Source organism: Osmerus eperlanus, chromosome 10, assembly GCF_963692335.1.
Source record: "Osmerus eperlanus chromosome 10, fOsmEpe2.1, whole genome shotgun sequence".
Taxonomy (NCBI): Eukaryota; Metazoa; Chordata; class Actinopteri; order Osmeriformes; family Osmeridae; genus Osmerus; species Osmerus eperlanus.
Genome location: NC_085027.1, coordinates 15,718,015 through 15,735,099, shown reverse-complemented (window position 1 = coordinate 15,735,099; position 17,085 = coordinate 15,718,015). Strand labels below are relative to the sequence as shown.

Below are 17,085 nucleotides of genomic sequence, written 5' to 3'. Positions count from 1 at the left end.
TTGGAGCCCCCTCGCAGCTGCTCGCCTGTCCTCCTCGTAGGAGGGCCGGCTGATCCGTCACGCACGGGGGCACGCGTACAGGGCCACGGGGGGGCACGGGCGCGCACACGCGCGTCTCAGCGGGCAGCGGTGTTCGCCGGTCAAACATGCGCCCCGTATTTGTGTCGTGCCGCCGACCCGCTCGGCGGAGATGGAGAAAGTAAAGTTAACGGCACCAGAGGGCTAAAAGTGTGTGTGTGTGTGGGGGGGGGGGGGGGGGGTTGAGGGGTGGGGGGGGGGGGGGTGGGCTGCTGGAGCTGCCCAAGGCAACCCTTCTCTTTCTTCCCTTCCTTTAATAATAAATGATGGATGTTTCAAATTAGAAAACAGTGCTGAGAAAATCCAATTTAGACTAGGGCTTTGGAGGGGGGGGTATAAAGAATAAGAAGTGCAGGCCTTTGTTTAGCTTTAATGCTCGCAAAGGGGCCGCTGGTGTGTATGATTTAAGGTGCCTCGTGAAAATGGGCTCTATTATGTACTATTAACAAATCAACCAGGCCACGCCTCGAACTGCATCCCTGCCTCCCAACTAGCTGTGGGTGGCCTTTCCTCGCCAAGCGCTGATTTATAGACCCTGTCCATAATCACATTGGTTTGGAGGATGAGGGGCTCTCTATATGTGTGTGTGCCTGCATGTTCTGATTGTCTGAGAATGGACTGTGCGGAGGGCATCGTTGTTGTTTTGTTTTGTCGTTTTTTTCCAAAATGGCCTTGATTTGGTCATTTGCCGTTCTTTATCTCCCCTCGAACTCCCCGTCTCCTGGAGTGAAATCCAGTTGATTTCCCTCATTCTCCTCGCTCCATCTCTTCATGTTCAATTAGCAACCTCCTCTGCCTCTCCATCAGTCACACAGCCATCCCATCACTCAGTAACCCTCCAACGCGCAGCTCCCTCCCTCCCCCCCCCCTCTCTCTCCTTCCACCACCGTCATTCCACCCCAGGATCCCGGTGTCCCCTCCAAACCCCCTCTCCCCCTCCCCCCTCCCCAGCCTCCTCACCCGTTTTCATTATCTCCCTTCATCCATCCCCCCCTCTCCCTGTTCTCCCCCTATCTCCAAGCAGTCCTCCTGCAGTCCTCTCCCTGCTCGTGTCTGAGGGCTGGTGTGTGGAGGTCTAACGAAGACCATGGTGACCAGGGTACTGCGGAGGCCAAAAGGAAGTCTGGCTTTTCACTTTCGACAGATATTGGCTGATAGCCCTGTCCACCACCACATTAAACAATAAAAGGAGGAGTAGACATTCCACTTTAATGAAGCCTTTCCTCCAAGCTGCAGTGCGAAGGAGGCCGATCCATAAAGCGGGAGAACTCAAAGGCTGGCTGTAAAAAGCACATTTCCTCTTTCTGTTCGGCCTGTGATTGACGTAATTCTCCAGATTTGCAGTGAAAACACGGGTAATGTCTTTGGCCTGTGGGGACAGGGTCTCAAGGTCCCGAACAAGGTCTCCTTTGTCAAAATCATTCTCAAACATGGCATTCATCATTTTCCAATCTGTCCCCCCCTCGCCCCCCCTCTCTCTCACACACACACACACACACACACACACACACACACACACACACACACACGCACACACACACACGGGACCGTCACAGGGACGTGTGAGAGGATCTGGTTGGTTTGGTTGGCAGTTGGTTTGGCGGGCACACTCTCCTGGCCAGCTGAGCTGAGCAGCCAGTTATCCAGGAGCTAAACCTGGGAGGTACTCCAACGACATCTGACTAAAGAAGGAGCAATCTCTCTCTCTCTCTCTCTCTCTCTCTCTCTCTCTCTCTCTCTCTCTCTCTCTCTCTCTCTCTCTCTCTCTCTCTCTCTCTCTCTCTCTCTCTCTCTCTCTCTCTCTCTCTCTCTCTGTCTTTGTCTCACACACACTACGCATAAAGACGTAGTGTGTGAAGACGATGGTATGGCTTCTCTGGGGTGTGGGAGTGTTCTTACACAGCTAGTCTGACCATGGCCACAGCTGGGTGGGGGGGGCGGGGGGACACTGCGCTAAGTGTGTCTTTGAGTTTTCCCTGGGACATTTGGCTACGTTGAGGAATTTGACATTAGTGTGCTGTTTCACGTACAATCGTGGGCCTAAAAAGACTTGGCTTGGACACCCCCGAGCTGTTAGTTTGTCTTGCGTCGAGGCCTTGTGCTGTATCGATGATGAGAGCTGTGCTCAGGCAGGCGTCGTGCGTATCCTTCTTAAGCAGCTACAGATGCAGCTGTGCTTGCCTCACACGACCCGTGTTTTAGTTGGCCGGCTCTTTTGAGCGGTTCCTATAACCTCAGCCCTGGGATTTGCCCAAAGGTCCTGGAGAAATGTCTCTTTCGAAACAATTAAGTCTGTCACAGGACTTTAGCGGGAAAAGGGTGGAGGCAGCACATTCTTGTTCGTTCTCAGCCAGCAGAGGTCATATTCCTGGGTGTCTGCAGCCTCCTGGTCTATTGTTGTGAACGCCTCCCTCTCTCACCTTGTTCACAGGCTGGCTAGGCCGCTGGACCGGGCTGGGCCCTTCTGGACCAGGGTTTTCCTGATAGCATGGCTTGGAACACGTAACTTGGAGAGCTTCCTCGTGTTAGGGTGTGATGAGGGTTTAAGCAGACCTCCAGTGTTATTAGAGCAGGGCTGCTGTGAGGTCACCTCAGGGAACAGTTCTGGTTGGCCAACAGGCTGCCTGTCTCTGGCTGCCTGTCTCTGGCTGCCTGTCTCTGACTGCCTGTCTCTGGCTGCCTGTCTCTGACTGCCTGTCTGTGGCTGCCTGTCTCTGGCTGCCTGTCTTAGGCTGCCTGTCTCTGGCTGCCTGTCTCTGGCTGCCTGTCTCTGACTGCCTGTCTGTGGCTGCCTGTGGCCAACACACTGAGAGGACCAGCACGGTGGAATCAGCACTTACTGAGTCAGATCAGATCTGAGGGGTGGGGGCTGGGGGCGGGGCAGGTGTGCGTGCAGATAGGAAAGGAGAGAGAAGCGGAGCTCTCAGGTTAGGGTGGGTTGGCGGTGGTATCCACGTACAGATGGTGTGCAGAGGGGCCAGGGTGGTGGTGGTGAGGGGGGGGGGGGGGGGGGGGCGTGGGGGGATTCCAGGCAGCCTGCTGCTGTAATGAGAGTGAGCTGTCAGAGACTTGCATGCAACGGCTCCCCTGCCAGCCGCCCCGGTTCAAGACCTGGGAGACAGAACAGACTCACTCTCTCCCTCTCTGTCTCTCTCCCTCTCCCTCTCTGTCTCTCTGTCTCTCGCCCTCTCTGTCTCTCTCTCCCTCTCTCCCTCTCTCTCTGTCTCTCGCACTTGTTCTCTCTCCCTCATTCTATCAGTCTCTCTCTCCACCACTTTTTCTCTCAATTTCTCTCTACTCTCTAAGGTCTGATCAGGCTTCTCATATTGTCCCAGTTGCTAAGGCTTCATTCTCTCATTTTCTCTCTCTCTTTCTCTTAGTGTCACACACACACACACGCAGACATCCACACACACACGCAGACATCCACACACCCCCACAGTGACACCTTCTCGCAGGGCGCAGGGCTCAAGGGAGCACATTTAGCTCCTGAATCTTTCCGGGCATCTCTCTCCCTCCTCCCCTTTACTCAGTGCTGCAGCGTTCTCCAGGACAGCGCTGCTCTACCGGGCCAGCCAGTCGACACACATCAGACAGCAGCCCCCCCTCCACATGGGAGCCAGGCCGTCCAGCCAGGACGGGGTGTCATGTCTCTATCCCTCTACCAGGCCGTAAGCACCGCTGGGCCGCCGGGGGCCGCGGTCACGCTCAGCCGACTGGCGGACACGCCCCGTCAGGCCCAAGGACACCTCCACCTCCCTCTCTCTGTGTCTCATTGGGGGCCTGAGACGAGGCAGCGCAGGGTCTGGGTGCGGTGCCAGCGGGCCACCATACTGGGCCGCGTGAAAGACGACGTGAAGACCGGCAACTGCTGAATGGGGGGCCGCCCTCTGAAGAGGGCAGCGTTCTATCTCGGTTGTGCGTCAGTTCTCGTTCTGCGACCCCCCCCCCCCCCCCCCCCCGGCACACACACTCCACCCCCCCATCTATAAACGTTCGTCTCTGCAGCGGGCGCAGTTATGACGGTCATTGGCTCAGCCATTTCTGCTGCCGTTAATAACATCCTTTCCCAGGCTTTAAAGGCCTATTATCATATTGTTCCAGATGATTGACAGTTGACCTTCACGCTGGTTTATAAAAAGCCGGTGAGACAGTGAGGGTCACCTCGCTCGCCTCGGCGACAGCGTATTAATACTAATCTGATAGAATTACCAGGAACCAATTAATGTGCTGGGCTGGACCGGGCAGCGGTTAAAGAGATAGTGTTACCCCCAACCCAGGCCCCCACACACAGGGCTGCAGGATTTACCAGTAGGCCCCCCCCCCCCCCCCCACCAGCAGCTGGGAGAGTGTGAGGGGTCACGAGGTGAGGGAGAGCTGTGGAGATGCCCAGGTGAGGTTACACTGCCTCTGCTTGGCCTTGCCCTACCTCATTAGGAGACAGAAGAGAGGAGATAGTTGGTAAACTTGGGGGGGGGGGGTAGATATTTTTAGCGTCTCCATGACGTCATGATAAACACGGTAGCTGGTTGAGATGTAGCCGACGGGAGATGTAGCTGTCGTGCTTATCAGTGTGTTTGTTGTTCCTATGCATTCTGCCTCGTTGCTAATTAGCATTAGCAACATGCTAATGCACCAATTCTCCCAGAGTTATGCAGGGCAACTTTGTTCCAATGATCCACGGGTATAATGTAGGATCAGGGGTGAGAAAGCTACAGGTTGTGCATGTGGTGTGGGGGTGGGGGGGTGGAGTCCCATGTAGATGTAACAGTATATCCCGCTAAAACCTAGTAGCCGCTCTCTACTTTCCTATATCTGAGGCCCAAAATACCACAACAGCCAGTCATACCAGCGGTGGATAATGTCAGAGTGTGATGCTCCTGAAATAACAAGGCCTTGAGCCTGAGAGAGAGCCTGTCACACGACAAGGCCTCAGTGTCTGACTGAAGTCATCGGTCACAGGCGGGGTATAGTCACATTGTCACCTCAGCTCTGGAATGAACAGCAGGGACAAGTGACAAGAGTTCCAGGCCTGTGGGTCGTAGACCTCGGTGACCAGGCCTCACAGGGAGATTAGCCACTAGGTGACCAGTCCTGTTGGGGATGTTGTTTAAACCACAGCAGGGATTGAAATCCCTGTCTGGGACCTAACACACAAATAGCTCCTGTGCTCCCTGGGTTGGTTCCTGCCTAAGAGACTGTTGACTGTGGGCCATTGGGGAGAGGCAGAATGGCTAGCTAGGAGCTAGGGTGTGTAGGCATAGATCGTGTCCTGTGTGAAATGACCCTTGTTCTCAAGGTCGGGCACGGGCAAGGGCTGTCTGAAAGCAGCCAGCTGCTGGCGTTGCTCCCTCACCCTCGCTCCCCATGCCAGCGGTGGGGCGATCAGCCCCCACTTCTAACCACAGATGGGAGTGAGCAGCGCAGACAGCTGATGACTTAGTTACAGTAGTCCTGGTCATGTTTGTGTCATGTTTTGGGATGTGCACGCCGCCCTCCTGTTCCAAAACTCTTTTCTTGTCTTCAGACTGTCTGTCATGGGGTTATTGCTCCATATTTCATCCGAGTCCCGAGAGCCTGCTTGGTTTGTTTTGTTTGATGTCATGTGCCAGGGAAACGGCTCCGTGAAATGTGGACCGTACCACCTCCCAGATGTGGGGGTGGGTTTCCAGCTTGACTCCCTGTCACACCAGAGAATTGGGAGGGACTGGCAAGGTGATGTGTGTGTGTGGGGTGGCGGTGGGGGAGTTTGTGTGTGTGGTTTCGAGTGTGGGGGGGGGGGGGGGGGGGGCTAGTAAAGGAACATGCCAGTGAACCAATGATGCCATGGAACTCACCACCTGAGTTCCTCTTTTGTTCCCTTTTCAAATGGAGCACCAGGGACGCGAGTGATAATTAAACATTTTGAGAGGAGAGCGGAGGAAATGAGGGGCCGTGTTTGTTCAGAGAGAGATAACATTCCCAGACAGTAACCGGAGCACGGCTGCACAGCCCAGCTATATTACCCCCGCGCCGGGCTGCATAATAAAGAGGCCCCTTATGCATATTAATATGAGCACTCTGCATAATGCCTGCACCATGTGATACGCTTAGCAGCACACAGACACCCCTGTCGGCTAAGTCTTTACCTTTCACTACAATTATTTACGTCCACATTCCTCCATACAGAGACTGAGCCCACCTCCCACCCCCTCCCGCGTCCTCCCACCTCCTCCCACCTGCCCGGCTCCACCCTCGCCCATCTCAGCTCCGCCCCCCCCCCCCCCCCCCCCCCGCCCCCGGGTGCCAGCGTCCTTCCTCCAGGCCCCCACCCTTGCGCTGTCTCACGGCTCCTTAGAGGTGTGTGCCACGCCAAACGAGCTCCTCGTTACCTCCCCTCCTCCCTCCTCCCTCGTCGGCTGGCTGGCTGCTTGGTGGAAGCTTTTGAAAGAACTACAGCGACATCTGCATGTGCCGCGGCTGCAAAGCGCCAGGCTGATACCCGCTGCGATGGGTTCCCCCTGCCTGCCTGCCAGCCAGCCTGCCTCCCCCGCCCCCGCCTGCCCCTCCGCCCAGTTGCCCCTCCGGCTCACATTACTCAAATTACTAAACACGGCTAATTGCGCGGCGCGTGAAGCCTCGCTTCATTTGAATATCATCCGTGCCTGGCCTTGGGGGGTTTAGATCTAGACAGGAAATCTGGAAATTTGGGTTTTAGCAATTAAACAAGTCAGACTGGTGCGGTGCTTCGTTTACCTGGAAACACAGCATTGATTTTTCGTTCTTTTTTTTATTGAACTCAACATTAATTTGGATTACATTTATAAAATAGTTTTTAATGATCTTTCAAAGTTTAATTAAAGTACTGTAGTACATTATTAGAATTTATTTTTAGATTTTCAGGAAGATTTTCACAATAATATTAGAAATATTTTTGGATGGCGTTGCAGTTGTTTTAATTCAGAATGAAGCGGGCATTGAAGAAATACAGATCTGGCCCATTGGGACTTTAACTAGCTCTACAGTGTAGAAGCTGTACCCCACTATAAATGTGTGTGTGTGTGATTAAGAGAGAGTGTGTGTCTTGGGAGCCAACAATGCACCCCTTATGTCCCTTACAAAAGGACAGTGAGCCAGACGGTGTGTGTGTGTGTGTGGTGGGGTTGGGAATCAGAAACAATGAGTTGATCGCCTCTGATGATTTAATACAGGCAATCAGAGTTCAGTGAAGCGAAATCATTTCACGCATAAATTACACTGGATTTGTTTTAAGGCCAGGGGGTGAGGGTGGGGGGCGGGCAGGGTTGGCAGTTGGGTTTGTTTTGTCTATTGTGGAAGTCATGGCTGTGGGCTGCGACCGAATGCCCCCGGCGATTCCCACGCTTCCATCCGTGCCCTGGGTGGGCAGCCTCCAGCGCCCTCTCCTCCAGGCTCCTCAGCTGGACCGGGTCCCGCTCGCGCCCGCTGCCGACATGCAGGCTGCCACCCTCCGCTCCCGCAAATGCGCCCGTGTTAAACCATTACAGCAGGTCAAACACAATTAAGCGCCAACAACGTCTGTTTCCCCACCTCGTCAACATGATTTTCCGTATTAATTAAATCCATCGGTTACACCAAAAACATCATCGCCGTTCGCTTGCAGCAAATTCGACGGAGGGAAAAGGAAACGCGTCTTCATATCTGTAAAGAGGTTTTGTAATTAGAAAGATATCTCTTTTACTCCTTCCAGATTATCCCATAATAATAAACCACAAAGCGAATTGCAGGGATCCTCATGTTGTAGATAGACAACCATGCACACTGACAGTCCCTCCTGCTCAGATTGGGAGACGCTCAATTAATCCGCGTCTGAAAGGCTGAGCGCCCCCACTTTCTTTTTTAATTAACGCTGAATTAAAACGAATTGGCAGGTTGCCGGAAAGCAGGCGCACAGCTTTGAAGATTGCCATCGCATAATGAGTCGCTCTTTCCTTTTTTTTTCGCGTTTTTTTTTGTGACACTTTGTGCTCCTTCGTTTCCACTCCCCGCTCTCCGCTGCCAGTTGCCAGTGTGCCTTAGCGATTTAATGATATGCAAATGAAATATGCATAAAACCATTCTGCTGTACGATGATTAAGCACAGAGCACATTAGCCAGTGCCCGCCACAGTGTCTGTTGTCTTCTCTCCCATTCCGCTTCGCCCGGCGCCAACGACAGCCCTCTAACAAAGCTCAATACTAATAATATGAGAACGCTGATCATTTGAATATCAGCAATAATATCCAACAGAGGGAAATTAGATTCCAGGCAGGATTATTTCGTCTCCAGGTTTGTAAGATCCACAGGCAGAAAGGGAAGGAAGGAGTCCTGAGAGAGGGCTGCTGCTGTAGAGCAGGCAGCCTGGAGGGAGAGCCCAGGTTTTCCAGGAGAGCACTTGGACAGACTAGCATTGCCAAGCATTGCATGAGCTTTTTTCTGCTTGTTTTGCGAGTACTGTGGCATTATTTGAATGCTGGCTTATACAGAAGGAAGGCAAATATCCCCTTTACTCTGTCTCAAGCTGTCTCTCCCCCCCCCTCCCCCCCCCTCCCTCCCCCATCCCTCCCTCCTTCTCTCTCATGCTCTTTTTTTTTGTAATCCGTTTGTGTAATGAAGACGTGGCACAATTAACATCCCCCGTGGAATTAAACGAAAGGCCGATCATCCAAACCTCATTAGCTCCAAAAGATTAGAATATCCACACGCGTTCCGCCGCGGAAGGTTTTTAAACCCCCAACCGAAAAACGACCAAAAACGGCGAAAAAAAAAGACAAACGCTAATTACGAATCAAAAGCGTTAATTGTGTGTGCTTCGATCGCCTTTGAAGCGACCATGGTGCAGATGCCCAGAAAGATGCCACCCTCCAGCAGCCCATCCTGCCTGCTGGCAGAGGCTGGCTCGGGCATCTTGGTGGTGTATGCCAAAGCTGGGTAGGAAGCACAAAGATCTTATAATCCCTCCCTTTGGATGACTTCTTCAATTATTCATATTCCATAACCATGCCCCCCTTGTTCAACAAAAATCCAGGGGGGGTGGTGGGGGGGGGGGTGGTGGGTGGTGGTGGTGGTGGGGGGGTACTTTTGGATATCCAGTTGTAAAACACCAGTGGCTGATGGCTTTTCTCCCGCGCTAATTACTGTGTTAATTCCCCCCCCCCCCCCCACGCCCCCTCTCCCCGTTGCATCTTAACTAATGAAAACGAAAATGAAAGAAATCCTCCATTCTCTGTCCGCAGCGGCGCCCGTCCTTGGCTCTGTGCCCGATGCCAACGGACCTCGCGGGAACCACGGCAACGTTCCTCCGGACCCGGTAAGTTCCCCGACCCGTAACCCGTACCAGTTGGTCCTCCAGTGTTGCATCTGGTCCTCCAGTGTTGCATCTGGTCCTCGTAGTTTACCCTGGAGCTCGCGCGGAGAAAAACAAACCAGACAGGGTGGAGTTTGCTAGTTTCTCTGGTTGGTTGGCAAGGAGGGGGCAGACAAAAAGAGTGTGTGGGGGGCGGGGGGGGGTGCCGAATGTGTTCCCACGGCCCCCCTGCCCCTGCTTGGCTGAGTTGCAGGCCGGCGGGTTGGGTACCTCCTCTCCACGCTGCTGTTTGTGGCCGTCTGGGGCTACGCTCCTGTCCCCCTGCCTCCTGTCCCCCTGCCTCCTGTGCCCCCTTCCAGTGACTTCCAGCATGTCTGTTGTGTGAGTGCCATCCCCCTCGCCTGCCTCCATGCTGGGGGATGCTGGATGCTGTGTAGAGCCTGCAGCCTCTCCCAGACATTCATCTCCCTGGTGATTGCTGTGAATGTAGAGAAATCGCAGACACACACGCCTGCCTGCCTCTCTGGCATAGCTTAGCTTGCTGCTGAACTAGAATTTCATGCTTTCTGTTTTTTCTGTTTTTCCTTTACCCTCTCCAAGAAGTTGATCATGTCACGCAAAAAATGCCCACACACCTGGTCGAAACCTTGATTCGTTTCCTTTTCGAAAGCCCCCCCCCAAAAAAAAGAAACAAAAAATAAAATGTAAGCGGCGAAAGAAGAAAAAAGTCAATTAATTCCTTTATGCCCGCTGATTATAATTTGTTTGGGCAGTTCATTAGTATGCGTCCTCGTGTTTGCAGTTTTTTTTTCTCTCTTTTTGTGTGTGTGTGTGTCTTTGTAAACAGCTGCTGTTGAGCCCTTGGCACCATCCCTCAGGTCCTTTATGCAGCCCTCCTCTTGTCGCAGACGGCCAGGCGGTTGGCAGGTTGGCAGCGCGTGCGTCTCCGGTGCCCATGTACACATTCCTCACCTCTGGCTGCCAGGCTGCGTGAGGCGAGATGGCAGCTTGTGTTCTCTCAGGAAAACAGTGTGGTACGGGGGGAAAGGGGGTTGGCACAAAAAAAGAGGCACCCTTCCACTCCCCCTCCCCTCCCCGTAGAACAGCCCGGCGCTTTTGTTTTTCTTTCGTTTTGTTTTTATGTTTTGTTTTTTTTCCGGTCCTCCTCCTCCCCACCCTGCCGCCCCCCCTCTTTGTTTAGTTTGTAATCTGTCCCATTCCTTTCACCCGGTACAGTCGCGCTAATTAACAGAGCAAACTTTTGTTGTTTTAATTAGCCATTTGAAGCGCCGTATCTTTGTTTGCTCTTGGCTCTCTTTATCTCCGCCAACCGATCCGCGACGGGCACCCAATCGTGTTGATTTGATCGCCATCGTTGTGTACCATCCTCCACGTTTTTGTTTTTTGTTTTTTTTTCGCGACAGATGCCAGCGCCTTCCCGTTGGCATACCTCTCGACACTTAGCGGGCACTGAATGGCTGTCCCCGAGGCACCGGCACCCAAAAGGTTCCGTTCCCGCATATCTGTGAACGCCACATCCAAGATGGCGATGGTAGGGGTTTTTCAGCGCCCGCATCTTCCCCGGGTGTGCCCCCGACTGCCAATGAGTTTGTTGGCATGGCGTCCTCTGGCTGGCACAGAGAGCTGTGCCTCGGATGGCAGAGCGAGAGAGAGAGAGGGGGAGGCGCTTCCTCTTGCTCCTCCCCTTCCCCCTCCCCCCCCCGCACCCTAGTTATCTCTAGGACAACACCGTAGGCGTAAGTTCCTCTCTCTCTTGGTTGTTGGAGGTTTCTGGACCCCCCCTCCTGTCCCCCGTGACAGAGCACATCCCCCCCGCTCGCCCGCCCGCCCAGACCGTGTTGCCCAACCCCGCCATCCTGCTCCATCTCTGGAGACCAAACCCCCCCAAACCCCCCCCCCCCAAAAAAAAAGTATTGTTTGTCCTCGCGCCTGAAGTGTCCCCTCTCTCCATGCCACCTGGCGATGCCAGCCAGCCCAGGCAGACACCACGGCGTCTCCCGGGCTCCTGTTGCGGTGCGCGTCGTGTCCCCGGCTCCTCTGGTTCCCCTCTCAGTTCCCCGGCGGTGGTGACTTGAGGGTGACTGTTGTCTCTCCAAACCCCCATCCACGCTCCAACTTCTGTTTGAGAGCAGCCTAGCCCCCCGAGCCTTGGCCCCTCCTGGCGCGGCGCCGGCTGCTACACCTAAGCGGGGGCTTCCTTCCGTCTCCCTGGCTACCTCCGACTGCGTACCCCCCGAGAGCGGACGCGAGTCCGCCTTGGCGCTGCCATTGAATGGATGGCACTGTGCCAGCTTCTCCCTACCATCATCCGCATTCGCTGCTTGTTTCTCTGGCTCGCCCACCCCCTCTCTCTCTCTCTCTCTCTCTCCTCCTCCCTCCCCTCCTCCTCTCTCAGCTTTCCTTCCACACCCCCGACCCCCCCCGCGCCCCACCTCACCCCCGCCCCACCCCCCTTCAACCACCCCTTTTGTTCTATAGGCTTGACATTAATTAACATACGGGCTAATTGATTCTAAAAGCTGATGAATCGCTCCTAGCATCTCCCATAGGCTGGCAAGCTATGTCGCGCCCGGACGAACCCCCTCTCTGCCTGGCACTGCCTCTGCCTTGCCCTGTCCTCCTCATTGGCGCTGGTAGGAAGAGAGCCCAGCTCTGGAGCCAGCCAGCAGCTGTGGTGAGCTGGTGATGTGGACCTGAGTGAGCTGTGCCCCTACCCCACTGTACACTGGGAAGGATCTCAGGCTGCTTATTGGACTATAGCTGATCGCAGTTGACGTTTTGCTGTCTGATCCCACTGCAGGATGTTGCAATGGCATTTTGTTATAAATAATCAAAGTCCTCCTGAAACCACCTCCCACCCCTTTTTTCTATCTACCCTTCTCTTCCCTTTTTCACCCTCCCTCTCTCTCTCTCTCTCTCTCTCTCTCTCTCTCTCTCTCTCTCTCTCTCTCTCTCTCTCTCTCTCTCTCTCTCTCTCTCTCTCTCTCTCCCTCCTCCCTCTCATTCTGTCTCTAAACTAAACACACTTTCTCTCCAGCGTACACACAGTCTCCCATTCCCTACCTTGCTTCACTTTATTTTATGGCCATCTGTTTTGTTTTTCCTTCGCTAACGAATTACGTGGATATAGAAGCGTAACGAATCAAAACTAAATAAATTGCCATGTTTTTCGACGTTTTTCAGTACGGTAATTATAGATTTTTCTCTCGTCATTAGCGATTTCGGGAAACCTTGCAGAGAATTAGCCCGAATTAGCTATGTCTGTCATATTTGATTAAGTAATTATCTTGGCCAGAACACTCCTGTCTTTCTTTTTACGTCGTTTGGAACAGAGCTGATGAGGTTAAAAGCGAACGATAGAGATGGTTTTAATTATTTAATAAACCCCCTCCCCCTCTCCACAGAGGTCTGCTTACTGCCGTTAATTAGCGAGGCTGCTTCTCGCATCAATGGCCAAGGTACAACACACTCATTAAGAGAGAGAAACACACACACTCGCGATTAGTGCAAATGCAGCTCTAGTGTTCTGTGTTCCGCAAATCCACCGCTTTCTCCTTCTCTCTCTCTGTCGGTATTCAGATTTGATTCGGGTCTGTCTAATTGCTGATGTGTCTTAATGCGGATGGTTTCCGGAGGTTTCTGGTGTCTGTCTGTGGCGAGTTCTCTCTCACCGTGTGGTGCTGGGGGGTCTGGGGAGCGGGTGGTGAGACACGAGGCTGGCACAACGCTCCCATCCCGGGGCTCAGACACACCGTTCTCCTCCTTTCACACCCTTTTGTTTTTTTTTCATTATCGAATAAAAAAGGAGCATGAGGCGACTGAGGCAACAAGAGGAATTCATTATGCAAATGTGCTGCTATTTGCATAATGTCTTATGCCAGGAATATGTAAATGAAGCGTATAATTTATGAGTGCCTGCGTCTGTCTCAGAGTGTTCCCATAACTTACAAAGGGGAGATTTTTTTTCCCCCTCTGTTCTCCTCGACTCCAAAGTGGCACAGACGACACACACACTCCCCCCCCCCCACACACACACACACACATCATACCCATACAAAACAAGCACACACTGTAGTGTCACAAAGGGGTTGGTGGCTGTGTACCATAGCTGGGTGGGAAAACTTGTCTGGCAGACGGGGAGGTGAGGAGGCAGTAGAGAGGTTGGGACTGTTGGAACTGGAGGTGTGTGGAGAAGGACGCACAAACCTCTTACAAAGGAAAAGTAGCAGGCGCTCTTAAAAAAAAAAGAACGCCAAAACTAAACAAATGAAGAGACAAAAACAAAGGCGGGCCAAGTAGGGTGGGGGCCCGCGGGGCGACGACTGCCTTTTGACTTCTTCTTTTTGTCTTGGAGCGAGAACATGACTCCGCGCTCGTTCGCTCTCTTTTCTCCTTGATTCCTGTGGGTTGAGATGGTTGCCCGTCACTGGAGCTGGCAGCTTTTCCTCGGGTGGAAGATTTCCTCAGGAGTCACAGAGATGAAGGCAGCTCTGCGGAGCCCAGGGTGGGAACCTGCCGGGAGGAAGACTGAGGGGGCAGGGAGGGGCATGTGTTTGCCCTCCTCACCATGCTACCACACCAGGAGGTGCCAGCGTTCATCCGGGTACTGGATCACGGACCCGCCCAGTTTGGCACAGCACAACACAGAGCACCTCTGACCATCCCTGCATAGACCAGGCCGGCCTGGCTTAGGCCAGCCCAGCCCTGGACTGCTTCAGAACCAGGACTGACAGAAAAATCTGGCTGTATCCTGTATCTTAATATCTACCAAACGGACCGCAACCCGTTTGTTGTGTTTCTCTGCTGAGGTCTGGGGCCGTTTTTGGGGGGCCCGTCTCGGCTTCTTGTAATCACCGGCCTACTTTGCATACTTGATCTGTGGCGGGTGTCTGAAGTGGGGACGGCGCCACATTGTCGCCACAGAGACGAGCGCCACAGTGGAACGTGTCTTGGAGTGAAGTGCCTACTTTTGTATCACAGTTTAGTGTGGAGTCGGATGGGAAACGACTAACATCCTGGAGTCAACATGGGAGCGTGGGTAGCTCATCCTCAGGGCCTCTACTGCCTGCTACTACCAGAAGTTTGGGAGAAGAATTTGTCTTCATTTGTTTGGCTCTTGTCCTTGTTTTTTGTTTTTTTCCCCGCTCACGTTCGCAGGCTGTTGAGGTTGTGTGTGTCGAGCGTGCACCAGGACCTCCCTGTCACACACACGCCACCAGCGTGCCTCTGCCTCCTGCTGAAACCCAGGGGCTTGTCACCGCGTCCGCCCGGTTGCAGCTAGGCACCGTGCGGGGCGACACAGAACGATCTGGAAGCATGGCTTTTAGAAACAATTAGCCTGAGAGAGGGAGGGAGAGTCTGTATGGACTCTCTCCCATCTCAGACACGTACGCACAGGGTGTGTCACCGCGACAATGCTGAGTTGCCTGTGTGTTCAGGACTGTGGAAGACGAGGCATCCAGAAGACTTGTCCATGGGAATACTGGCTCTGTTCCTCTGCAGCTGCTCTCTCTGGTCTGGTGTCTGTGCTTGGTTCGGGTTCGGACTGTGGACGGCGGCTCGCTGTACGACTCAACTACAGAGCTTCGGAATTGTGCTCCAGACAATGTCAATGAAACCACTCTAACCATCATCCGCAGCATTTCATTCAACCGAGCTCTCTGTTGTTTTTCTGAGCGCTGATTTGCGTTCGTTTGCTTTGTGTAGTTGTAATTGCGACGCACGTTATTTCGGTCTCTGTCGTTTGAACACGCTCGCAATTATGAAAGGAATTGTTGGAATGGCCGTGGGCTTAATTAGACCGGTCAGCTTGTTCATTATTTACACGCATGCTAATGAGGTGTGCATGCCAATGAGATATGTTGAATATTCACGCTGTCGCGTTTGAAATTGAATCTGGGCTGATGAACATAAATACGAAGCAATGTAAATAACAGGGTTTAATTTCAATGAAGTACCTACTGTATGGACCGTTATAATGCATGGTTTCTGTAATTAGCAAACGCTGTGGTGCTTAAATCCCTGAATATCACGGACGACATCAGCAGCATCAAGGACAGAGGAGCAGTAGGTTTGTGTTCGAGACAGATTGTTCAGTTCACTCTGTTTGTCTTGGTTTTCACACATGCTGTCAGTCCTCATTAGATCCTTTGGCACTTTATCATGGCCTAGCTTCGGCCCGTGTAATTGATGTTGCTCTTATATTTGTGATGAACTGGAGTTGGGGGCTATTTTAGTGTTTCTCAGGAGCTGCGGAGGAAAATTGTACCAACCTTCACACTCCTGTGGTCTCATCTAAGAGGGATAGAATTTCATTTTATTCCCAGAAAAAAAAAGGCAAAGAAAAGCAATCTAAAGTCTGATTTAACTTTGGTTTGAAGTTGTATTGGGGCTCTGGACAGAAGTGCAGGCCTACCTTCATCACTTGTGCATCCAGAGTTCAGAATTCAAATCTCCAGGCCCTGAGGAAGGCTAAGCAAACTGCCTTTTAAAGGGAAATTGGTCAGTGGCAGAGACACTAAGACATGACATTGGACTCGTCCCTCAGTAGAAAATAGCTTTTCTGCACAGTGGTTTAGGAGACTTTTATTGCCAAGTCTAATCTGAATATCAATTAAGGATTGCAAACGTAACATGTTTTATTATGGTTTGTCCAGTTCATTTCGATCAGCTGCTACCTTTGTGTTTAAAGCTAAAGTGTACTGTTTATTATACCGTATGTTATGATGATATTGAACTAAAAGTGCCAAAGAAAAAGCTGCTTTGTTAATAATTTTCAGTGATGCAGCATACAGTTTCAAAGTTTTACGGGATATTCTAATCTAGTGTAGGTTACATTCAAGGTTATGCTTGATCAGTTATGATACATCCTCAAACTCTACAGTCCTCTGTCCAACATGTCAATAATGGTAGCATCTTGTACAGCTTTTTGTACAGCACTGTATAATAACACCAAACTAATATTCTCAGGTTTGAATGTACTTTAGGTCTGTGTGTTTGAAAATGTCCGTTCTCCCTAGACCAATAAAGCTGCCTGTCGACACCACTGTTGTTTTGTACTTGGATTGTCGTTTCTTTATGTGACGTACATGTTATGTACTTATAGAGTTAGAGTTAAGAACATGGATCTTTCGTTCCCAAGTACAGTATCTCCATAATATTGAGTTAAGAAGCTCTTACCAGTCTGCAAGAAGAGGTCACAACTACTGCGTTTGCTGCTAGCACAACTAAACACTAACTAAACTCACTAATGAAACAATGAATGCCGCTCCTTAAACGATAAGTTGGGCCATTCAGGTCTCCAGAGTGTCTCAATAGACTATTACGCCATCAGTTCATTTGTTCAGTTAATTAGATTCTCGTCAGTATAGATTCCATGCCATTCGATCTTTTAAGTCAATCAGCGTTTTATCTCAAAGCTGTTTTCGTCCCTCCCGGCGTAGCAGGTCTTGAGATATTTGATCGGAGCGACAATTAGTGGCTTCTTCACAAGTAGGCGTTAGTCTGACAAGTGTGTGTGTGTGCGTTTGGGTGGTGCTTGTCATGGTGGTGGATGATGGTTTGAACTCTGTCGCTGGAGCATATGCTAAATGATGACATTGTAGAGTTGTGTTTATTCCATTGAGAAACAGTTCGACCGTTGTGTTAGACAAAAATGTTAAGCAGTCATGTAGATATTATTA

General features: G+C 52.0%; 1 protein-coding gene across 1 annotated transcript in view; it reads left to right on the top strand.

Moving 5' to 3' along the window:
* Positions 1–17,085, top strand: part of LOC134028345 (trichohyalin) — a 127,085-nt gene that overhangs the window by 15,777 nt on the left and 94,223 nt on the right. Inside the window, exon 4 of the mRNA XM_062471829.1 lies at positions 9,312–9,385. Coding sequence (XP_062327813.1) covers positions 9,312–9,385 — 74 coding nt within the window. The remainder of the gene's footprint in view (positions 1–9,311; positions 9,386–17,085) is intronic.